The sequence below is a fragment of the Lepidochelys kempii genome, chromosome 1 (genome assembly GCF_965140265.1).
Source record: "Lepidochelys kempii isolate rLepKem1 chromosome 1, rLepKem1.hap2, whole genome shotgun sequence".
NCBI lineage: Eukaryota > Metazoa > Chordata > Testudines > Cheloniidae > Lepidochelys > Lepidochelys kempii.
In genome coordinates, this window is record NC_133256.1 from 230,240,721 (window position 1) to 230,266,403 (window position 25,683).

A 25,683-nucleotide genomic window follows, 5' to 3' on the forward strand; every position below is an offset into this window, starting at 1 on the left:
TCCTGCTGAAATTTAGCATTTCTATGAGGATAATTCTGCTCCCTTTAAAGTCAATCTGAGGGTTTTTCCATTGACTTGTTAATAGATTAACTCTAGTAGGTAAAATTATTCTGCATAGGTTTGTTTCAGACATAGGCTCATCTATTGAAATATTACTAAAATATCTCACAAGTTAATTCATTCACTTTTTTCCCATTCCAATTCATGTTGGAATTTAAGAAACATTACACTCTTCACTATTGTTTGAGAAGAGTAAGTCATGGCAAGTTAAATATAGCTTTTTAATACATCTTGTACACAGAATGTATTGTTTTATGCATGTTGCACTATACTGACGTATACCATTTTAACAGATTTAGTAGACGTATGACTGATTTTTTTTGTTTGTTTGTTTTAAATCACCAGGTGGAGATTTTTTGTTTTAAATCACCAGGTGGAGATTTTTTGTTTTAAATCACCAGGTGGAGGTTTATTGTTAAATATACACCTCTCATGTATGGAACGTTCATAGAACTTCTGTTAAATACACTGCAAGTTCTATACACAGACTTCTGGGGTAAAATCCTGACCCTAATAAAATCATGGAGTCAGAATTTTACCCTTAGACCAAAAAAATATGGGCTTATGACTAATTCCCTCAGGGGCTGATCCTTGAATGCTTGAGCACCTGCTACCTAACAGAAGGCACTTGGCACCTAGCAGTATCTAGTCAATACTGCACATGCTCTGTACACTATCCAAATGTTCATAACTTTATTTCAAAACTAAATGTGTTCAAATAAGGCAAAGTTCATTCAGGATACTGAGCATACGAAAGGAGAAGTATTAATAAAGCCATTTTGAAGCTGTCTGACATTAACTACACCTTGTTTTCCATATTTGGATCACTTTAAAAGGTTGGGTTGGTTTACACGTAACTTCCAAGCTGAAATCAAGAACTTGAAATTTAATTTCAGAAGGTTTCTGTGACCACTATTGGAGACAGGATACCTAACTATATGAACCACTGGTCTAGGGTGGCAACCCCTATGTTTTTGTGTTCCCCTTGTTGGGCTCTGTGGAGATTGTGTGTGGCTTGTTGCGTTCTTGCTGGCATTCATACACGAGAATCTAGTCAAGAAAATATACAGATGATATTAGAAGATGTCAGGTTAGCAGAATATTGTACAGCAAAAATTCATTTAAAATGTTAGCTTAAGACTCCTTAGATGGGAAGAAGTCAGACTGAATCTATTTTCACTGCTTAAACAGCCTACTATACTTTGGACTATTTGGACTGAATGATTTTTGTCATCATTTTTGCTCCTTAAACTTTTTGCAACACTGATTTGAAATGCAGTAAATTGTCTGCAATGCACAGGGTGAAATTGGTGTTCAATAAAATCAAGCTGATGTACACGTGTACCAACTTTGGGAATGTTAAATTAGTGTTTTACTCAAACCCATACATATTAACAAATGAGTACCAAACTGTGTTTTTATCCTTGAAAACTCTTAAATATTCTAGATTCAGGAAGACTGAATATCAGCTCAGTGTCCTGCTTGTCAGCCTTTGTGAATAATTTATCTAATGGTTTTAAAACTGACATTATTTTCAGATCTGACAGTTGTCTGTTGCTTTGAATACATTTTGTTCCAACTAGAAGTAGTGGCATTTGATGTAATGGTGGAATAGCTGTGATGTACTGCAACTGTAAAATAGTGTGTAAGTCTTCCTTGAGATCATTTTGAGCTGTTCATGCTGAATGCTTTCTTTCTGCTGTGATCTAATTTGTTCTTGATTTTTTTTTAAATAAATCAAGAATTCATTTCAAGAGATTTGTGGTTTTAAACTTTTTGTCAATGTGCTTGGTATGTCTAATAGATGTACTTTACAGCATGTGCCTCTTGATCAATATCCTGCTTTTCATTTTGTCAGGTATTGGTGAAGTTCCTACCACAACTCTAACGTCCATGATGGAAACATGTGCAAAAGAAAATTGCTCTAATGCCTTACCTATTGCGAACCCAGGTTAGTATAAAAGTCCGCCAAACTGTGATAAATTTAAAGTAGAAGTGTTTGTAAGTTACTATTACACAGGAGAGGCTTTTCTTGTCAGGAAAATTGACTATCATTATTCGAAGTCAGAAGTGGCCACGTTTTTCTACACTGAGAGCTGTGCTGGCAACTTGCCTAGAGTGCAAGTGCTTCCCATACTGGATTTCCAAATACGCGGACATTTATTTGTTATCAAAATCAAATGCTGAATCTTAATACTGACGTGTGCAAATATCTTCCTTCTAGCTGAGTTCATGGATCACAAAAGCCAGCAGCTGACCAGCTTTATCCTTCCCTTGAGTGAGAAACCAGCTGTGAGCTCCATCTTAGGATCTCATAAGTTGGTCTTAATAATGCAGCATACACCACTGAATGCCTGGATACACTTTTTCTGCAGTCCTCATCTCAGATGCAATTTAGCTTGAAGAGCTAAGTTAAAGGGACATTGTCAGCATGTTTCAGAGTAACAGCCGTGTTAGTCTGTATTCGCAAAAAGAAAAGGAGTACTTGTGGCACCTTAGAGACTAACCAATTTATTTGAGCATGAGCTTTCGTGAGCTACAGCTCACTTCATCGGATGCATACCGTGGAAACTGCAGCAGACTTTATATACACACAGAGATCATGAAACAATACCTCCTCCCACCCCACTGTCCTGCTGGTAATAGCTTATCTAAAGTGATCATCAAGTTGGGCCATTTCCAGCACAAATCCAGGTTTTCTCACCCTCCGCCCCCCCACACATAAACTCACTCTCCTGCTGGTAATCTAGTCAAAAAAATTTTTAAAACCTTAAAAGTGGTTTCACATACTATAGCCCTCCACTACTTATGTGCACTAAGTGACTTTTAATCTCTCCTGTTGCTGAGAGAGAAAAACTGAGGAAACTGACTATATAGGGGAAATAGTGAACTAGTTTGCTTATGAGACTGTTACGTAAGGTTGTGCCAAAAGCCTTACTAAAAATCAAGATATATTAAGTCTACTGCTTCCCCCCCATTCATGAGGCCAGTAACCCTGTCAAAGGAGAACGTTAGGTTGGCTATAACTAAGTGCTTACAAATTATTTAATAACTTGTTCCAATATCTTTGCAAGTATCAAAGTTAGGCTGGGGGGGTCTGTAATTCCCTAGGTCCTCCTTGTTCCTCCTTTTTAAAGATAGGTACAATGTTTGCCCGTCTCCAGTTCTTGGAGACCTCACCCTGTGCCCCATGTGTTCTTGAAGATGATTGCTAATGGTTCCAAGATTGCTTCAGCTAGTTCCTTAAATACCCAGAATGAATTTCACCAGGCCCTGCTCACTTGAGTATATCTAACTTGAACCTGTCCTTCCCTATTCTGGCTTGCGTTCCTTCCCCCTTGCTGTTAATATTCATTGCAGTCACCATTAACCTTTTTAGTGACGACTGAAGCAAAATAGGCATTAAACACCTCAGCCTTCTTGATGTCTATTATTAGTTCTCCTTCCCCACTAAGAAGTGGACCTGAACTTTCCTTTGTATCTCTTGCTTCTCGAAGTCAGAAGTGGCCACATTTTGCTTCTACTGTATTATAGATCCTCTTTCTATTGCCTTATGTTCCTGGCTACATGTGACCCATTTTGTGCCTTAGCCTTTGATTTTCTCCTTACCCTGCTTGTGCTGTTCTTTTCTACTCATCCTTAGCAACCTGTCCATGTTTCCATTTTCTGTAGAATTCCTTTTTAATCTTCAGGTCATTAAAGAGCTTCTGATGGAGCCATATTGGCCTGTTACTGTTCTTCCTATCTTTCCTTCATAGTGGGATAGCTTGTTGCTTTGCCTTTAATATTGTCCCTTTGAGAGTGCCAGCTCTCCTGAACTCCTTTTTCCCTTAGTTTTTCTTCCCATAGGACCTTACCTACCAGTTCTCTGATATTATACTATTATTATTATAATCTAGGAGGGAAGATTGACAAATATCTATACCGATAGTGTATTAGTGCTATAGGTCATTTGGGTTCAGGGACTTACCATCCATTACTTTGCCTTTCTTTCTGCTAACCTGTATTTAAATCAATATTGATATAAGGCATTATCCGTAATGTGAATTTTGGTTTACTGAACAAAGGGTTTTCAGTCAATCAAAGATATCTCAGAGCCCAAAGTGTGGCACCTTCACAGTAATTTCTTACATTTACCATTTCAGTTAACCAGGGAAGTTGAAAATTGACATTTATTAAATTGTATTATTTCTGAAAGCTCCACACTGAAAACCAGCACATGGAAGAAATGGGAGAAACCCTGACCTTGTGCATCCCAAAGAGAGAGTAGGGCCCTGTGCACTTTCATGCTTATGGCCCAACCTACATCTTTGTAGCCTGGCCGCAGTGACTCAGCAATTCTGTGGCATACATAGGAATAGAACCCAGGTTTCCAGGCCTCTATTGCCCAATCCAATACCTTGAGGTCAGTGGGTGTCTTTCGTTTTCTTCAGCGGGCATGCTCTTAGTCCTCTGCCCTAACCCTGATCACTGCTAGAATGAGTCACACATAAGCCAGCCGCTGTTTAATAGCTGGAAATGATGGCATTACTTGGTTTATATGTGGGTATGTAGGGGAATGATTTCATGAGAGACAAACTTCTGAATGTACCTCTAATTCCCATACATCATGTCTCTCTCTGTCAGCTATGCACTCAGGGATCCATTGAAGCCAGTGGGAGTACTCGCATGAGTAAAGAGTATTCTCATGAATAAAGCTTGCAGACTTCGGATATTAGCGGGGTTACCTGTGGGAGAACAAATAAGGATTCTCACCACCTCTCTGTCAGGTTAAGTGTATTGCTGTCAAAAAGCTATAATGTTGTGGCTTCAAAATTGATAGGGATGATAAATAATTACAGCTGTAGAATGATGAAAGGCAAATTACATTAGCAGCCACTTTTTCGAATAAACAGAGTGTCTATTGCTGTGTTGGGAGTGATCAGTTGATGCTTTGGTTTACAAGCCTTTCTTTGTTGTGGCTGTAGGTGAGGAAGAAAAGGAGAATGGAATTGAGAGGACCTGTGACACTCTGCTAATGTGCATTGTTACAGTATTAAACCAAGGCCTGAGAAATGGCGGTGGTGTGGGGGACGTGCTAAGAAAGCCTTCCAAAGATGTAAGCATTTGTCTAACAGAATGCAAGTATATTTTCTCATGTGCTTCGTGAGCTCTGAAATCAACTTTTACAGGATATAGGAAATATTTTTATCTAGTCAACTCGAATGTCACGCAGATGATTTATCAAATGTAATTTTAACATACCGGATGGAATGCTCAATGAGAAGAGCAAAAGCTCAAGGCAATGATTTTACATGAAGAAGGGAACTCCAGGTGCTAATTACCTTTCTGGCAAGCTGGAGCATATTATAACCTTCCGAGCAGTGCTAAGAATTGTTGCCAGATTGGATCAGTTTCCCATTACAATAGGAATCAAATGCAAACCTTTGAATGGGGTTGATTGATGATATATGTCAAGACTCTCGGTTGTGGTATATCAGGTTTATGGTTAGCTGAGATTTAGTCTAGCATTTGCGTTGGAATAGATCCTATTATTTACTCATATCAAGCAACATACTCTAACAAAGGCAAAAGAGAATTTCAAATACACCAATAAACTTCCAAAAGTTAAAAAAGCAAAGGGGACTTGCTTTTGTTTTAATGCAATACATTTAAAATAAAATTAACAACTTCAACAAAATGACTTTTTAGTTCAGTATGCGCAAGGACACCATAACAGCCTCGTGGTTGGTGCTCTGCACTGTAAAGCTCAGGGCTAAATTCACAAGTATGATCTCTTGCTAACCAAACACTGAGGGATGACAAGCGCTGCAGCTACAGAGCACTCAGTTTTGGGGGGAAAGAGCTCCTTGTGTTAATAATAGTAACCTAGGTCCTGATCTGTAGTCCAGTGGAGTCACTGCCCCCTGTCTGCCTTGATGGGCAGAGGGCCTTATGGTTCTCTTAAGAGTCCAATCCAGCCTTGCTCAGAAGGAACATTAGTGCAACGTGGAACCAGGAAGATGGGGAATGTTGGCAGCAATAGAGAACTACAGAAAATCCAAAGAGGAGAGGATAAAAGCATCTAAAGCCAAATCCTGCCTACTCTGCTCATGTGAGTAACCCTTTTTGGCTTCAGTTAGACTGCTGATGTGAGTAAGGCGTGTAGGGTCTGGCCGAAGACATGCATCTGTGCCTTGCTTTACTGTAGCTAATATTCTGAAAAAGTACCTGGTGGTTTAATATTTTAGTTGTGTGCTATTTTTATATCATACTGACCCTTTCTTATTGTTTCAGGAGCCCTTGTTTGCTGCCCGAGTTGTTTATGATCTTCTATTTTATTTCATCGTCATAATTATTGTTCTGAACCTCATCTTTGGAGTCATCATTGATACATTTGCTGACCTTAGGAGTGAAAAACAGAAAAAAGAGGAAATCTTAAAGACAACATGTTTTATTTGTGGTAGGTGCTATTGAGCTACAGTGGTATTTGGTGGGGAAAGCAATAAAACAGAATACTGCTCCATAAATGAGAGAGAGTCTGAAGGGCAGTCATCCCTTGGAAACTAACTCTGTAAAAATGATGGAGTGGGATTCTACGTTTATTCCTTCCTGACAGCAGTTTACAAGTCAAAAGATGACTTTTCTGAGTTCCACTTGGGATCTGAGAGTCAAGCTGTATTCATCCCACTGTTTGCATCGTCACCAATAATGAAGGCTCTGCAGTGGAGCACAGTTATTGATTTTGTTGAATAGCGCAGCAGATAAAAATACAACACACTCTTCTGTAGCAGTACAGGCTCCACAACGTTAATTGTAGCACAGCCTGTCCACTTGATAAGGAGAAGTGACTCTGAAGACACACAGGAGCAGATAAATTGAATAAGAGGTGTCATTACATACAACTTTTCTGACTATGATTCGCCCTTGCTGGTGCAGAGAGATGCAAATCACACCTCCACATGAGGGAGGGAAGCTTTAATCTCTGCTCGGGTCTCCATAGGAGAGCAGATCGGGGAAATTGTAACAGATTAAATAATTCCATGCATCCCTGTCCTCCCTGGCCATGACACTCGGCCACAGTTTCTAATCTATTGCACAAGTGGTTACAACAAACAGTTTTTCTCATGATTTGAGCCTCAATCCTGCAAAGACTTACACGCATTTAACTTTAAGCACACATGCAGTCCCTCTGAAGCTTCAGTAGGGCTATTCACATGCTTAAAACTAAGCATGTTAATAAATCTCTGCAAGATAAGGGCCTATGTGGCAATATGACAGGTTTCAGAGTAACAGCCGTGTTAATCTGTATTCGCAAAAAGAAAAGGAGTACTTGTGGCACCTTAGAGACTAACCAATTTATTTGAGCATAAGCTTTCGTGAGCTACAATAATATTTAATTATATTGTTGTTGTTAAGAGGGAATATGATGAAAGAATAAATATGGGGCTGATAGAATTTTGCCAGAAATGCTTTAGTGTCTCGAGGTCTTGCATAGCAGTCACTGTCTGTAATTATAGCTTTTAAATTAACATCCTTTCTCTGACATTTTCCAGAGCTTATTTTTACACAGGCAGTGAAGATAATGTGATATTCCACCTGATCAACATTTATGTTTTGTGTCTTTTGCAGGACTTGAGAGAGACAAGTTTGATAATAAGACCGTTTCATTTGAGGAGCACATAAAGTCAGAACACAACATGTGGCATTATTTGTACTTTATCGTTCTGGTCAAAGTGAAAGACCCAACCGAATACACTGGTCCTGAAAGTTATGTGGCTCAAATGATTGTGGTGAGTCGTGTGTGTGAGCTGTGCTTTATGCCGCTGAAAGATGTTCCTTGCAGATATAGCAGGGATGTTTTTTTCTCAACAATGAGAAGCTTTGATCTCTATTTTTAAAGACATTTTTATACATCTGCAATGGACTGTAGCAAAGCCCAATCTCCATCATAATGAACAAGAAAAAGGCTATAGTCTTTACATTGGCTCTCCTGCTCTGTGGGTTCCCCTCATTAGCCAAACCAGCCCAAAGAGCATGGATCAGAACATCTGCTACTGCTCCTTTGTCCAGGATCACTGGGCTACTATCCAGCAAAATGACCCCTGCTGAGTAACAGAATACAGGGTCAGCACTGAAAACTAGCTCTCTCCTACTCCTCCACTGAACTATTAAAAAGACCAAGAAGAGCTGCTGTGGTGATCAGAAAAGCTGGAGGATGTCCTTTGCGTGGCTGCACCAGTTTAGATTCCCCGGGGAATTACATTCCTGCAGCTGCCTGGCAACCTAGAGGGAGCCATTTGAGGGAGAGATGGTAACGTTGCCATGGCCACCCTCCCTTCAGAGGTTTCCACTGGGGAAAGTAGATTTCAGTTGTATTCAGGAATCCAGAGCAGTCCCACTAGAGGCGGTTGTTCAGGAGATATGCCAAATTGGCACAGCCCCTAGCTCTCCCTTCCAGATTTCCAAGGCTGGGGTCTTCCACTAGGATCTGTGGTAGCAGAAGCTGACCTATGAATATGACCAAGGATTCATATATTTATATCCCAGAAAAGGATGTAGGCAAGCGTGTACCAGGCCCTGTGTGCATTTTTCATTCTCTAGAGCACCATTTCTTCTGATGACTGGCTGATCTTATGTTGTTGTTGTTCAAGCTTTTAATTATATATACTGCTCATTTTCACTAGCTGACTTCACTTGCTATATTTTAGTCCACAACTCACTTAAGAACCTGCTTAACTTTAAATGTGTGAGTAGTGTCACTGACTCAAGTGCTTAAAGTTAAGCAGGTGCTTTGCTGGAATGGAGTCCTGTTGAATACGAACCATGTAATGGTATCCTGAGATGATACGGGAATGCATTGGGCAGTGACAGAAGAGCAGGCATGTACATAGGAATTTCAAATTGTCAGCGACATCCCCAACTGTGAATGGTGCAAGGAAATATTGAATCTGTACTTTCCAATAGGGTGGAAAGAACAGAAAATCGGAGTAAAACTGTCCACTGTTCTATGTGGATAAATCATTTGAACATAGTGGCAGAAGCCTTTAAAAGTTACCCTTTGATCTGTTTCTACTTTATCCCAGTGGAAGTCGGTATTTAAAATCATGGACTGACAAAATTATAGGTTAGAGTTCTCTCCTGTGCAGTTTCCTCTCTCCCCTTCCGACAATTTTTAATTTTTAAACTTTGGAAGTATTAATATTTATTCATAGTACATATGTTTATCCTCTGATGCCAGCAACTGGATTTTTCCAATGCAATGCACTAATGTCGGGTGGCTCCAGACTCACATCTCTAAAACATTAACAAAGGCATCAAACTGCCTTTAACCTCAAGTGCTGAACTGATCAGTTTGAAAACTGATCAGATGGCTTAGCTTGTGGAGGAGTCAGTTTGTTACTGGGGGGATTTTTTTTTGAATGGGGACGTATTGTTTGTTTTTCATGGGGGTATTTAAAAGCAATCATGACATCAGTGTAAGGAGGCTGCTTCATGCAAGTGTCTGCATACTGCTGACAATGGGAGAGAGAGAGAGAGAACTGTAGACTACGATCTAGGAGAACATTCATAGTGCAGAGGAGAGAAAGGAAGTTGGAGGTAAAGAAAAGAGATGCAGGTGTTCAAACGAGACGTGGTTGGAAGATGTTGGGAGAGAGGGCAATTTATTTCTCTCTCTCTGTGAAATTCAATTTCATTGGAAACTTTTTGGCCCGTTCTAGTTAAAATGTCAAGATCTGTACAGCCACTCCAGTGGCTCTCGCTGTGGAGGGAAATACAAGGGCTGTTAAAATGGATATGCAGCATGGGAGGGAGAAGTTCTACACCTCAGCACTATCAAGTTGCCAAGCACCCAGTCCAGCTAATTAAGTTGGTGTTGAGGAGCTGATCCATTGCCCTCCATCACATTTTTCCATTTACAGACAGTCAGCTACTGAAGCTGTCCAAAAAAATCACCAGCTGTGCAAAACCCAGAGAGGGATATGAACATAGTTATTAGCTGTGTAATGGGGTGAACCGAAAGCCTGAGTCCTCACACTGCTGAGCTTTGAGGCTCAGGCTGATCTTGAATTGTATGAAACTTCGGGGTATCATTCAGTGAATGCTGAGGGTTAACTGAGCTTAGTTTCAAGTATCCTTCCTCCCCCCACCTCCCAGCAGGTATGGAATAGCTAGGTATTCTTTATTTATTTAAATAGCAATGGAAAGAGGATACTGGAAACATTCAGTATTGCACAATTGGGGGGTGGGGGGGAAAGAGATACAACATTTCTGGCTGTGCTTGTACCAGAAAATGAGATTGGTTGGTGGGATCGATGTATCTTAATCTGTGTGGTGACTCTCTTCCTTCTGTGTCAGTTGTCCAGTGCACTAGCTGTTGTGGGATCTGTTTAAGATATTGATGATATACTTAAAGGAAAGACCAGATGTGTGTGGTTTTGGTTTTTTTTTTGTACTAGGCTAAAGTTTGGCAAACATGATGTCAAGAAAGAAGGGAAGTGTTTTCATTTGCCCAATTCCTTAATTAAAGCTATAGCTTGTCTGGTGGTGTTTTATACTCCTGTTAACTCAAAGCACAGGTTTGTAAGACTGTCTTTTGCAGGTAGTTACTGCACAAGTGATGAACATGCAGATTAAAGCTTAAATTTTCAGTCCTTTCTTTTATGGGCATAAACTGCACCCCTGAAACTTAAACCCACATTTTGGGACCTGCAAATAAAGTGGATGCAAAAGTTTGCCACAGTAGCCATTGCATTCATTCCTAGCAAATCAGGTAGATATGAATTAAGCTACTTCATTGTGGTGGGATTAAACAAATGCAGACAAATTGTGCCCACAAAGTGGGAGACTAGATTTTCTCAAGCTAGCCCTGAAAGTTCTGTGGTGCAGGTGCACTGGCCACCATTCATAGCAAGTTTCATAACAGTTTTTACGAACATCTCACTACATGTCATAATATAATTATGTAGGTATTGCTTATTTACACAAAAGTATGTAATTAGTATAATTACATAATCAGCTAAATTCTGCTCTAAAAACCAAAGTGATTGAGACAGTCAAAAGCACAGGCAAAGAATGTTGGGTTAGGCCAACTACCTAAAGTAAGGGAATCCCCGGTGAAAGATTATAGGCCCTATCCTGCTCCCCTTGAAGCCAGGGGGAGTTTAGGCTCTTCATAGCTAGCTATAATGGGATACTGCTGTAAAATATCCCATTTCAGCTTGCTGTTCATGGACTTAAAGCATGAGCCTGAGGTGAAAATTATTGACACTTTTTGTTGCCAGAAGTGCAAAGCTATATGTAATATAAAAACCCATGAAAAAGAAGAAAGCAAATTTTGGGGAGTTCTCAGAACAAGTCACATCAAATATCTCACATATCCTTCTATAAAATCCCTCCCTCCCCTGTCTTTGAGTTACAGTACTGCTACCTCCTCTAAGTTTGTGTTAGCTGAGCAATGGCAATGTACTCCTGTTAGGCATGCAGCAATTCTCCCAAAAGGGCTGTAGTTTTAATGCACAGACACCCACTCTGTATCATCTGAAAACTTATTTTACATATGGTTAGATGAGGTATGATACAGAGCTACCAAGCAGTGCTGTAAGCCTGTAGGCAGGTGAAACAAGGTACCCAAAACGTGTGCATCATTTTTGCACAATTCAAGAAACACAATTACAGTTAAGGTATTGAAATTAACATAAACAGTAAAGTGTTGTTTATTGGTCAAAGCTACCCAACATATTAAGATTTGTATGGATTTTGGATGGGCAAGTTTATTTCCCCCAAGAAATGATGAGGCAAAAATGGCAAATACCAACATTTTACAATTTACGAACATAAAATGTTTTCACATTGGCTATTCTTAATTGTCAAAAAGCAGCTCACAAGTCTGTCATTTTCCTCACATTGCAGGTTGTGAGTTGCAGTAGATTGCACAGCATAGGGGATAGATAATATGAATTCCTACTGCTTCTCCACTTGTAAGCTTTTTGTACATACAATGTAGCACCTGGGCTGCCTGCTAGGAAGTTTGAGTTTGTTGTTGCCTATGCATGCACTACTAGCCTTTGAAATGGTCTAGAAACCAACCTTTTATTTCACTGACACTTATGCACTGGTCCGTGTTAGCAACAACAGTACTCACCTTCATATTATGAATACGCAAAAGCTATGAGAGGAGGAATGGCCTGACATGAAGTAGTGAAGGCAAAGTCACACCTCGGCCCTGAAGAGGATGTTACAGCTCTTACCACCTATGTCATATCAACAATGTGAAACTCATTTAACCCTGTATCACATCCAGGTGTGCTTAACAACATATCTAGTCGCTTGCATGTAGCAGCAGCAGATGTTGGTGAAGAAAAAGTGGACAGATTGAGAGGTGTACTTGATTGTGATGGGACATGGCGCTGCTTCAGTCCAGTCAAGAAATCTGGCATCAAAAAATATTTGCTGATAGGGCCAAGAAGACCAAATTGAAGTTTGGCAAGAAAGGGACAATCACAGGAGCTATCATTCCAGAAATTTTCTGCAGAGCCCTTTCCTTAGCAAGAATCAGAGGTGCTATTTCAATGGCAGTTGTTCTTAGTCACCCAATAGGACTCGTGTCTATACCCCTCCTCCATGCTTATGGAACAATGAGATGGACAAAGTTGAACGAATCCGTGAGCTAAGAGCAGTGTACAGCAAAGATGCCATGGCTGGGAGACAAGTTTCACACATTCAGTGAATTGGCTGCTGAGTACTTGAGGCACATCCTGTAAGGATTTGACAACGCTAATTTTGTAATCAACATTTTTGACATGTGAAAACTGCAGAAAGACAGTGCTGGATCTAAGGTTGGATGCAAGAAATACCAGGTGATTGGTAGATGCCCAGTGCCTCCATGGAAAAAGCTTCTAAATGTGGCATCCAACAAGTAATCACTTATAAAATTCTTCTGCGAATATTTCATTCAAAATTCACCTGAATCATAGAATCATAGAATATCAGGGTTGGAAGGGACCCCAGAAAGTCATCTAGTCCAACCCCCTGCTCGAAGCAGGACCAATTCCCAGTTAAATCATCCCAGCCAGGGCTTTGTCAAGCCTGACCTTAAAAACCTCTAAGGAAGGAGATTCTACCACCTCCCTAGGTAACGCATTCCAGTGTTTCACCACCCTCTTAGTGAAAAAGTTTTTCCTAATATCCAATCTAAACCTCCCCCACTGCAACTTGAGACCATTACTCCTCGTTCTGTCATCTGCTACCATTGAGAACAGTCTAGAGCCATCCTCTTTGGAACCCCCTTTCAGGTAGTTGAAAGCAGCTATCAAATCCCCCCTCATTCTTCTCTTCTGCAGGCTAAACAATCCCAGCTCCCTCAGCCTCTCCTCATAACTCATGTGTTCCAGTCCCCTAATCATTTTTGTTGCCCTTCGCTGGACTCTCTCCAATTTATCCACATCCACCTGAGTGTAGGAGCACACCTAAAACAGACACTCCTGCTTGCTGGAGGTTTTGCCAATGGTGAAGTAGCAAAATCCATCACCAGTAGAGGTACTGAAGAAGCTCAAGACTTCTACAGTACTCAAGAGCAAGCAGACAAAAAGATGTTTCTACATGCTGTATGTGCCAATATGGCTTTTGGTCAAAAGGAACCATAGCAATTAGATCATCTGCTATAAATATTTTGATCCTTGCTGTTTACTACTTCCCAAAAATGGAACACCCAACACATGGATTAGGCATCATTACCAGCACAATGAACAAGTCCCACTCCATACCTGTGCATGCAATTTGTGACACACTCACTCCTGACTTCTGCTGCATGTGCATTAACTGGATGTGGCTGTGTCATCCCTATTTGGTATTGAGGAAAAAAACATCTGTTTGATGTTGTCAAAAGAGAGGAAGCTTACCACTTCAGAGATCTTGCTAAGTTGGGAGAGAGTGACACAAACCACAATCTGTGCAGCAAGGAATGTGGTAGCAGTGCTGTGTGACCAGAGCAAGCCCCAAACTACTTGAGCCTGAGTCTAGCCATCAAAAAAGTACAAGTCACTGGCCCAATTCCCACCAGTGAGGTCAGTTTGGAAGAACATGTCAAAAGAGCATTTTGGCAAACAGAGAATTGGATGTCTTTGCACATAGGTAAGCTAGATATGGGATCACCATTGCTGCATGGATGGAAAAATGTTGATGAACCACTTCCTGTATTTTTCAAGGGCCCCATGGCATCTGAGCTTCTACAAGACCTTATTTGTGCCTATACCACTAAGGGTCACTGCACAATCAACCGTGTCTTTGTCAGAACAATTTTCCCTGCACAGAACTGTGTACATGCCGAGGCAATGAAGACTGGTAACTCATGCACTGAGACCGAAATGATGAACAATGCTGTTGACTAGAAATGTCAGCAGCACTATTGCATTTCACTGCTATCTATACACATTTATTAGATTTTCATTTTATCTTTTAGATTGTGACCTCAAAGCAATCTAGTTTTATGTCTTGAAATAAGTCATTTAAAAAAACACACTTTCAAATATCTGCATTCCTTTAACATGTTGGTATCATTGTTTATCCCCATTTCTATGGTAACAGCACCCTGTGACAACTCTCCATCATACCTCATCTTAAAGTAGACAAAATAAGCTTTCAAATTATATGTGAGGGTGTGGTGAATGGGTAAAATTAAGTTGAACAAATTGGTGGTGTCTGCTGCTCACCTGTGTCTTCAGGCCTCAAAAGTGCCCTCAGATACTGCCACCATCAAAGAGAATTGAGCCCCAAAGGCAGTTGTCAGGTGCTGCAGGGTGAACAAACTTCCCTTTAGAGGAAGTAGTTAAAGAGGAGGTTACCGAAATAGAAGTAGGTGGAGAAAGAGAAAAAAAGATGTTCCAAAAGAAAGAAGAATGGGGTTCTCAAGGCAAGCCACCATGGAAGAGAAGAAGTTGTGGAGAAAGGGAAGAGCTGCTCTTTCCTTCCCAATTATATTTAAGGTTGTAATAAGAGTGTGTGTGTGTATAATTTAAATAAACAAAAGGGGATGCTTAGTTCATAGCCAGCCATAGTGGCCCCTCCGGGTTTAAAGTGTAATATCTATTGGGCAGTAATACTCAAAGCTTTGACTTCCAGGATTTCTGTACCCTGCTATCAGTCACTTTTTCAACTCATGGGGCAGTAGTTGTCCTGCTAATTCTGTACAACGCTCACTAGATTTTATTATGCTCTTCGATTGCTAAACACAATCCAGTAGCTGAGGCAGAGTCCTACACCTGAAACAGAGAAACTTCAGCATATGGTGATACTGCACAACAAACTTAGGCCTGAAAGATACGTTGATAGGCTCACTATAAAAAAGCTGTATTGTTCAATTCTCATAAATACTAGTGCACCCCTAGGTTCCTGATCCAGCAGTGCATTGACTTCAATGGGATTATTCATGTGCTTAAGTACTCTGCTGGATCACGCCTACGTTGGCTTTATGGGATACTAATAATGCATTTTACCTTGAAATCCGGCCGCCTTCCATGAAATTAAAAAAACCCCACAAATGTTATCAAAGCATCCGTGGTAAGAGTGAGACTTATGTATATATCATAAAGCCATGCAACTTTTTGCTTAATAAGTTTTTAATGACTGATAAGATGCATGCCACACTGAGTAATTAGTTACCACAGTAGTGAAACCAAATAGCACAAAATCCTGGTGTTAAATAAGATCTGAGGTCTCACTAACAGAGTAATTTCCAAGGAACTACAATAGATTTTTCTGCAGTGGGTTTTCATAAAATAAGCCATCAAAGAAATCTGCCTAATTTTCTAACTTGGACACTTGTTTTGTTTCTTACAGAACAGGAAAAGAGTTAGCATACACAAACCCATAGAATATCAGGGTTGGAAGGGACCCAATGTCATAGAACCTAATAGAATCAGACCTGTGAGTAAAGTTATAGGATTTGTTTCAGGTGATCTGAGAGCAGGAGATTCTCTATTTATTTGTATCTTTCTGCAAGGAGTGAATGAAACTCACATGATCTCAGAGAGAGGGGAAAAACCCACCACCTCATCAGGCACCAGATTCAAGCAGTTGCAATATGTGGTCCCTCAAATGCAAAAAAAGTATACTAGCTCCCCAGTTTAGCAGGATGTTATCCAGTTCAAGCATGTGTCAAGAATGAGAGGCCACTGATCTAGGCTACTCTTTAGGGGTGTTCCCCCATCTTGTACTAGACGTTTTCCCCAGAAAATAACTACTCCATAAAATCCCATTACTGTGCAGGGATCCTATCCTCCAAGCATCTTCCACTCCCATCCAGGGGGCTCAGTCACCCCTTGCAGAATTGTTCTCCAGTCAACCCACAAATAGTTTGCTGACCTGGGGTGTGAGACAGAACAGCTCTGCTTGACTAGATGATGAGTTGATTAGACATGGGCCCTTCAGAATAGGATACAGGAGGGAAAATTAAGAAGGAGTCCATAGGGTAAATCTACCTCCAAACAAACCTGGTGGCTAAAACTTATGCAAATTATTTCCAGAAATCCAAAATTAGTAATCCCCGTGCTGTTGGAATTTAAGACAAAGGGCCTGTTCCCTTCGAAGTTAATATAAAAGTTTATATTAACATCAATTGGACCAGTATGCAATCAGGCTCAACTACAGCTGTCATACTAATTTTTCAGCAAATAGCTTTTGCCTTACACACCTCTCTTGCAGCATGGCACAGGCAGAAGTCAAACCAAGAGTTTGAGGGGGGTTAAAAAACAAAACCACTTCCTAGTAGAAGAGAGTTATCCCATTGCCTGCAGCTATAATGAAGTCTTTAAAAATAACAGCCCTGAGCTTTTTTTTTTCAGGGAACAGAAACAGTGCTTTGAGATGGTCCAAAAAGACTAGTTGTTCCTGGCTAACTAGTGGTAGAGTGGCACAATTCCAGGCTGTCTATTATTTTCTCTGCATTTGAAAGACTAATAATGCCTGTCTAGTGAGCTACACTAACAGGCTGTAAGAGGCTTACTTCACCGTTTGGCCTTCAAGACTATTTCTGCTATGAGAAATCCAGGAGACTGTGCCTTGATTTGGGAACTCAGATCCCCTTCTCCCCACTCCCACTTCCTCCTGCCAATCTGCCAGAGTCCAGGCAGACCTTCCACACATGTGGCAAAGCTCCTCTTCTTTAAGGCTCTTGAGGAGGACGTAGGCTGAGGTGGGCATAGTTATGGGCAGACTTGTTTATATTGTGATTCTAACTTATGGGATAGACATCTTGAGAGCTGGTTTGTCTCTGAGCTATCCTGAAGACCAGAGAGAGTAATACTTGGTGGTTTGGATCACTGCCCAGTGCTAGTGATATATTTTCAGAAGTTGACACTAAACAAAATTACATCCTTTATTTTCCACTCTGTTGTGGGCAGAAAAAAAAATTTACAGAGTCATATCTCTCTGTTTAAGCTTACTGAATTTGAATAACTTGTGTCTCATTGCACCATTTATCTTTCAGAATCTGCATTAGGTGTTGTGTGTCAGATTTTTCTATTTGGTTGCAAGGCTGGTTCATGAAATCTCTCTCTCTCTCTCCCCTTTGGTGGATGTTTGTATGATAAAAAGCTAAGATTATATCTTCTCCTTTATTAAAGATGATGTATAGCATGTAGAAATCAGATTACTTGTAGAGAAAGAAATCAATCAGGTTGGCAAATGGTATCTGTGGGACAAAGTGTAAAATGTTTGTTGTGTACAATAGTTTTGCAAAAACTTGTTAAGACGGTTAAAAATGCTGTATCAAAAACAGGAACCTTTGTGTTCAATTGAAATGACAGTGATGTATTTTTCACATCATGAAGCCTTGCAATATTACCAGCACAATTGGCTCAGAGGGCATTTTGAGATAGAAGTATATATCAGATTGCAATTTGGATGCAGCCAATTTATATATACTAGAACCCTACAAAATTCAGTTGATCAGGAATTGTATTACAGTTTTGAAAACTTGGTATCGTAGCTTTAAAGAGGCTCCAGAACAAACAGGAAATTTTAAATGATATTTAGTGAACATCCTTTTTGTGTGCAGTATTTTATTTACACAGGATTATGATTTTCCTGTTTTGAATTTCCTTGTCATGATTTCACTTGCAGTACCCAACAGAATAACTCTGGGTATGTGAAACTAAACAGGTGGCTGTTCTCAACATGGAAATGTGACTAGATTGTACAGTATAGAACTATTTCTAATTGATAATTTTTAAAACAGAACTGGGCAGCAGACAGTTCAAATATCCTATGTTTGCAGAAAAAGAGCTAAACAACAGTATCAGCTGCTAAAGATTCACAAGGTAACTTGTTTTTCTTTTGTTGATCTATGTTTACAACATCTACAATAGAACATCATTCAAGATTTAAGTGAGTAGATATTTTAAACCGAAGACAAACTTTTTCTAGTTTCTGAGCACCTCCCGAAGTTAGTGCGGTAGATGATGCTTGGTATGTCACAGGAAAACACCCAGTGCCTTGCAGGATCTGCCTCCAATGCAGGCATATTAGGCAAAACCATCAAAGGTACCTCTGTTTGGCCTTCATTTTTGTGCAGGGATCTGTGGATACAGCAAATGAATGCACAAAATCTACATGGGCCAGTGGCCTGCACATTTGAAAATTTGACCCAGCATGACTTAAAGTTTGTCATGTTGCTTGGTGTCACTTTCAAACCATCAGGTTTGAAGTAAACACAGGATTTTCTTCTCTGCTTTGAGTGGTTAGGCTAGAATATCTATGTATGATGAGTATTTTAAAAAATATTGTAGTTCTGTAATCAATAGAGTTAAAAAAAGTGTTGTATTTTAAATTTGATATTGCACTAAGTATCTGTGTCAAAATGGGCCCAAAGCCCAAAATTCAGATCCAGATTTTAAACAGTGTTTAGGAGTATCTCAATTTGGAATAATGCCATTGCAGTTAAGGGAATTATACTGCAATGGCATTATTCCAAATTGAGATATAACCTGTGCAACTGAGAACAGAGTCAGGCCGGAAGTATCCAACAGAAAAGTCTTCAGCTGTGTTTTTAAATTACCTAGAGACTCTGCTACACCAAACTGAGGTTACAAGTACTCTGTTTTCATCTTTAAAGTGCAAACTGACTGGGCAAGAGAATTAAGGTTAAGTGTAAAGAATATATATATATATATATATATATATATATATTATATATGCAACAAGTATGAAACCAAAAGATTTACTCAAAACTTTTTGTACGATAGTGGATAGCAGCAAGGTTTTACACCTGATCTTTGTTCAACTATATCAAACCAGTACTTCCACTGACACTAGCTGGCAAATGTTTTTGGCACTTCCTGCAGAGAGGCCAAGGACTGAATGAATGTATACAGAGACTACCTTGGTGATCTTTCCAGGGCACAGGAGAAACCTATTAGAAGGGTAGCATACAGAATGCTTGCATGGCAGTTACCCACACAAAAGCTGAGAAAGTTTGAATCGTGTCTACAGTCTTCTCATTTTGGCACCTTGCATCAATACCAAGTCAATGATTTTTTTTTTAAAGTAGGATATTGAGTACACTAGTACAGATAATTTGGTAATGTGTGAATAGCAAGAAATGGCCCAAGCAGAAATATACAATAGGAGTCAATCCAACCAACCAATGTATCCACTAAAACGTTCTGCTGGAAGTGGGTGGAGGGGAATGAAGTTAACAAATTAAACCTACATGATTTAACAACAGGACCAACTTGAGTTGTAAAGGACAATTAGAGAGCCCTATGTACTTTTCCACAGTGATTCACATCACATTACCTGTTCTTCCTCTTTCTGGTGGGGAAGTTGAAATTAAGGTGAATCATATGCATGGTACATTAAAAAGCTCTGAATTTAAGGATACATGCATTTAATGCCAGAATATTGAAGGCACATCCATGTAAGTAAAGTGAGAGCTAAAGATGCATTTCAGTTTCAGATGTAATAGACTGTTACTACTAAGCAGAAATTTACTATATCTACATACAGGCTATGATTTACATTGTGTTTTGTACCAACATCTGTTTTAAAAACCCAAGAACATTTATCATCTAATGTCTAGACCAGATGATGTTGCTTAGTATATAAAAGCCAGGGATTATTTTAGAATAATTTAGTTAACTCTAATTTAAAGTGTTTCTCTCAAAACATAGCCACTACCCATGCCTGACAAAGCTGTAGATAGGTGCAAAGTAAATGTATGTGTCACATCTACTAGTAACTTTGGGAATTTAAAAGAAGCAGCAATTATTAAGTGCCAAATTTTATGTTGAGAGGATGTCATTGGGAGCTATGAAAATATGTACACGTGATCAATCCTCAGGTTTAAGGTAGAGATAAGACAGAGAAATAGAAACAGCAGAGGAGTGAGAAATGAACTCTGTGGAGATGCACCAGAGGAAGGAGAAAGATGTAAGAAGATGGAAAGGGAAGGGAGTCTGGAAAGAACTTGGGCCGTATCTGTACATAAATTATGCTGCCAAAACTACACCAATATAGTTAAAAGCTGTACTTCCCCCAACCCCACTGGATGCAGTATGAGCATATTTATACCAGTACAGCTATTCCCGTACAGGATGGGGAATAAGCAATACCACTATAACTGCATTCACACTAAGGGTTAGAATTATACAAATGTAGGGCTGGAAGGGAGCTTGAGAAATCGTCAAGGACCAAATACCCTAGGCCTCCTTAAGAACACGTTGGACAACCACTTGCCAAAAGCTTCCAGTGATAGGGATTCCACAGCCTCCCTTGGAAGCCTGTTCCAGAGCTTAACTATCCTTAGAGTTGGAAAGTTTTTCCTAATATCTGACCTAAATCTCCTTTGCTGCAGATTAAGCCCATTACTCATCCTACCTTCAGTGGACATGGAGAACAATTGCTCCCAGTCCTCTTTGTAAATAGCCCCTAACATTTCAAGGCTGTTTATTAGGTTCCCCCCCTCAATTGTCTTTTCTGAAGACTAAACATTTCCACTTTCTTTTATTACCTTATAGGTCAGGTTTTCTAAACCCTTCATCGCTTTTGGCTGCTTTCTAGAAGTGTGGTGCACAGAACTGGACACAGTGCTCCAGCTGAGGCCTCACCAGTGCCAAAGAGAGGGGGACAGTTACCTCCTGCGACTTTCATAGGATACTCCTCTTAATACAGCCCAGAAGGATATTAGTCTTTTTCACAACTGCATCACGGTGTTTGCTTATGTTTTAAATTCATGATCAACGGTAACCCCCAGATTCTTTCCAGCAGTACTTACCACCACCAGGCAGTTGATGCCCATTTTGTGCATTTGATTTTTCCTTCCTATTTTCATCGTGTTGATTTCAGACCAATTTGTCAAGATCGTTTGGAATTCTAACCCTATGCTCCAAAGTGCTAGCAACCCCTCCCAGCTTTGTGTCACCTGCAAATGGTATAAACAAACACATTCTTCACTCCACTATCCAAGCCATTAAGGAATTGTTGTAGGGGTATAACTACTTTAGCAAGAAGTTACACCCTTAACTGACTTAATTATACCAGTAAAAAAAATTGTCTGTAGAGCTTGCCTCAGATGCAAGGAGTAGAGGCGTGTGCACAGAGGAGGAGGACAGGGTATTTCAAAGTGGTGCATAATTAATGACAAAATGTTTGCACACAGGGGGAGTGGATAGATTCAGCAAAGCCACTGCCTCATGTGATTGTGATTAGTAGCAGTACAGTAGCCTAGTCAAGGTTCATGGCCCCACTGTGCTAGGTGCTGTATAAACAGGTCATTAAGGTAGGCCCTGGATCAGAGAGTTTAGGATCATGACAAGAGGCAAGAATAGACAGAGGGTGGGAGAGGAGGGTAAAGCAGATTTTATTCATAATGCATAAGCATCAGTCACAGCTCTCTTGAGGCAGTGGATGAAGATGATAAAAATACTGTAACACAGAACCACAGTATCCCAAATGAAGTTAAACCGAATGCAGAGGGACTAGAAAACCCAGAAGTTTGCACTAAAATTTCCTTTCTGGGGGGGAAGGGAATACCCATTTTCACAGAGGCTTTGTGCCTCTGCACTTCCTCCCAGCCTCCATTGCAGCAGAGCTCAGACAAAGCCACAGTGCCATGGATTCTAGCACCACTTCTGTCCTGGACCACCACCCCCATCACGAGGATAGTAGCGGGACGTATGGTGTAAGAGCATTGGCAGGAAACCTCCTTAAGTACGTCCACCCTGCATGCCACTGGCCGTGGCACAGAGTATGCATAGCTACATGCTGTAGTAAAAAGCAGACTACTATGTCCACACTACGCTGCGTAGCTACACGTGTCAGTGAAAGGCTGCTGGAGCCTTTCCCCACTGCCTCTCCCTGCTGCCAGGAAAGGCTCCAGCAGCCGGGACTTAGCAGGACATTATACTGCTAAGGATAGCAGGTTAGACATGGAGAGAGCCACACAGGGTTCATACCACATCTTTACTTGCCTGTCTACGTTGCTATTCATACCTGTGCTAGGGGGGCATGCGGTGTATGTACTCTACGCACCACCGTAAGGAGTATGCAGTGTAGACATACCCTAACTCGGGCAGGGAATTAAAGGGGGAACAATGCTGTTGGGAGTGGCTAGTCTCCTGCCACATCCCCCAGCTCATTCTCTCCCAACCTGCAGATCCTCAGCTTTGTGTAGCACCTAGACAGGGGCTTCCACGGGGTCAAGAAGTAGTGTGAACAGTAAATAGGGGGGTGCCCTCTTCTTCCACAGCCCCATGCAGAGCTCCTGACTTCTTACCCTCCACTCACAGCGGCAGCAAGGATGATTTGGCCCATAGCTGGAGACGAGGGCAGCTAGAAATTAGACAAGTAGCAAGAATGCAGGGTTGGTTAGAGCAAACAACAAAAGCACAGTAGCTGCAGCAGTCCACATGCAGAGGAAAGTAAACAGAAAAGTTCTAGCTTAATACAGCTGTGGGAGGGAAATACTGTATTCAATTGTACTAAATATGATTCATTCTGCACACGATGGCCAAGATTGTCAAAAGTGATTTTGGGTGCCCCCCGTTTTTGGGTGCCCCAACCTTAAAGGGGCCTAATTTTCAGGAATTGCTGGGCACCTTCCCTTGGAAAATCTAGGCCTGTTAAGATGTCAAGTTGGGCCAAAAACAGAGGCATCCAAAAATCATTTTTGAAAATCTAGGCTATTGTATGCTTAAAAAAAAACCCAAAAAACCACACCTCTTTTTCTGCCACACACATAAGCACAAAGTCACCCAACACCACATTGAAATGCCTGGATAATAGTCATGCAGTGCATCTGGTATTTTGGAATCAAGGCTATACTCTACTATAGTCCAGAAACAAATATTTAATCAAGTGAAGTTAGTAAAGCAGGCTGCAATTCTAGGTGTCGATTGCAACCTCGCTCTCGTGGCAAAAATATTTCTATTGTTTTCTCTCCCCCATGCCCATGCTGTGAAGATATGGAATGGATCAGCACAGTGGTAGCTCCAGCCATTAGTGTTCTTACTGTATAAAGATTTATCTGTAATTGCTGAGTTATCATTCTCAGAGCATACAGATGCTTAACAGTTTGGAATTCTCTTCTCTATATTACAAAGGGCAGATTGCTTATCAAATACAGTCTTAACATTAAAGTGTCAAACAGGATTTGCAGAAAGCTATTTTGGTTGTAGTTTAGGGTGAATGTTTATCAAACGATGGATTAGCTGAATCATGCACTGAGCCAAATTATTATTGACTTTAATTAAATCACAAAATGGTTATAGCACTATGTCATAATGCACAAGACAGTTTGAAGATTTAAACTCCTTTTTTCTACAGTGGCTGTGGGAGCTCTATAACTAGAGATTTTAGGACCATATCTTGCCCTTAAACCTGCCTGGGAATTTGAGCAAAGCCGTGTGCTATAAGAATCTAGGTGTGAAAGGGACTTGCAGATCTATGCTTTGGATATAGATCATAGTCTAACTGAAACCAGCACTGCCTGAAGTTTGTGTTCATGCTGAGACACACCTGATGGATCCAGATGGATTATTCCCCAGCAGTATATCCTAATAATGGTTCTGATCATATAGACAGACCCAGGGTGAAATCCTGGCCCCACTTACTTCAGTGAAGCCAGGATTTCACCACGAGAGTACAGAACTGGAGAGTTGTTTATGACTGTGTAATGTTAGAGGCCGGAAAGCATTGTGTACCTAAAGCTGTAAGAGGCTTTGCCCATACAGCATCATAATGCCCCTTCAACATCCACTAATTAGTATGCCCCAAAACAGTGGAATACTTAGAGCACAGCAATGCGGCATTCCTGACTAATATGTAGCGAACATTACAAAGACTACTGTAATAGACCTCACAGACTTTAAAGCCAGAAGGGACCACCATGATCATCTAGTCTGACGTGCACGTTGCAGGCCACAGAATGTCACCTACTCACTCCTGTGAGACCCATAAGCTCTGGCTGAGTTACTGAAGTCCTCAAATCATGATTTAAAGACATCAAGGTACAGAGAATCCACCATTTACACTAGTTTAAATCTGTAAGTGATCCATGCCCCATGCTGCAAAGGAAGGCAAAAAAAAACCCAGAGTCTCTTCCAATCTGACCCTGGGAATAAATTCCTTCCTGATGATAACTATGGTGATCAGTTAGACTGGAGCATGTGCGCAAGGTCCACCAGCCAGACACCGGGGAAAGAATTCTCTGTAGTAACTCAGAGCCTCCCCATCTTCGTGTCCCATCACTGGCCATTGGAGATATTTGCTGCCTGCAGTCACAGATGCAATTGTAGGCAGTCTCCTCATACCATTCCCTCAATACAACTTATCAAGCTCAGTCTTGAAAACAGTTAGGCACCCCCTTCCCCCCACTGCTCTCCTTGGAAGGCTGTTCCAGAACTTCACTCCTCTGATGGTTGGAAACCTTCCCCTAATTTCAAGACTAAACTTGTTGATGGCCAGTTTATATCCATTTGTTCTTGTGTCCACATTGGCACTTAACTTAAATAACTCCTCTCCCTCCCTGGTATTTATCCCCTGGTGTATTTATAGACAGCAATCACATCTCCCCTCAGGCTTTTTTTTTTTTTTTTTTTTGGTTAGGCTAAACAAGCCAAGCTCTTTGAGTCTCCTCTCATAAGGTAGGTTTTCCATTTCTCGGATCATCCTAGTAGCCCTTCTCTGTACCTGTTCCAGTTTGAATTCATCCTTCTTAAACATGGGAGACTAGAATTACACACAGTATTTCCAATGAGGTCTCACCAGTGCCTTGCATATTGGTAACAACACTTCTCAGTCTCTACTGGAAATAAGTTGTTGCTAGATAAGTTCAGAGGTCAGTCAAGTCTTTGTCTGAGGCTCTCGAAACACTTTAGCTCTAGGAAGTAAATAAATAACCCTTTGTAAGATGGGTTGATACACGATGATACATGACTTGTCCAGGATGCTGAAACAAGTAGCATTAGAACCTTAGAGCCAATTTCCCAGTGTAACGCTCTAACCACTAGACTGTGGGCATAACCCAACGGTGTAGGTTATGCCCACAAATCAGCCACAACCACTTTCCCTCTCTAGCTAGATGGGTGGGGAGCGTCTCAGCTTTTTATTTTAACTTGGGATCACGGTCTGGGAAAAGCTAAGAACCAC

General features: G+C 40.6%; 1 protein-coding gene across 4 annotated transcripts in view; it reads left to right on the plus strand.

Annotated features, from left to right (window-relative positions):
• ITPR2 (inositol 1,4,5-trisphosphate receptor type 2) overlaps positions 1 to 25,683 on the plus strand; it is a 356,349-nt gene that overhangs the window by 319,227 nt on the left and 11,439 nt on the right. For all 4 annotated transcript variants that reach the window (XM_073317588.1, XM_073317596.1, XM_073317605.1 and 1 more), the window contains 4 exons: positions 1,919 to 2,011; positions 5,028 to 5,158; positions 6,337 to 6,502; positions 7,672 to 7,832. In XM_073317588.1, coding sequence (XP_073173689.1) covers positions 1,919 to 2,011; positions 5,028 to 5,158; positions 6,337 to 6,502; positions 7,672 to 7,832 — 551 coding nt within the window. The remainder of the gene's footprint in view (positions 1 to 1,918; positions 2,012 to 5,027; positions 5,159 to 6,336; positions 6,503 to 7,671; positions 7,833 to 25,683) is intronic.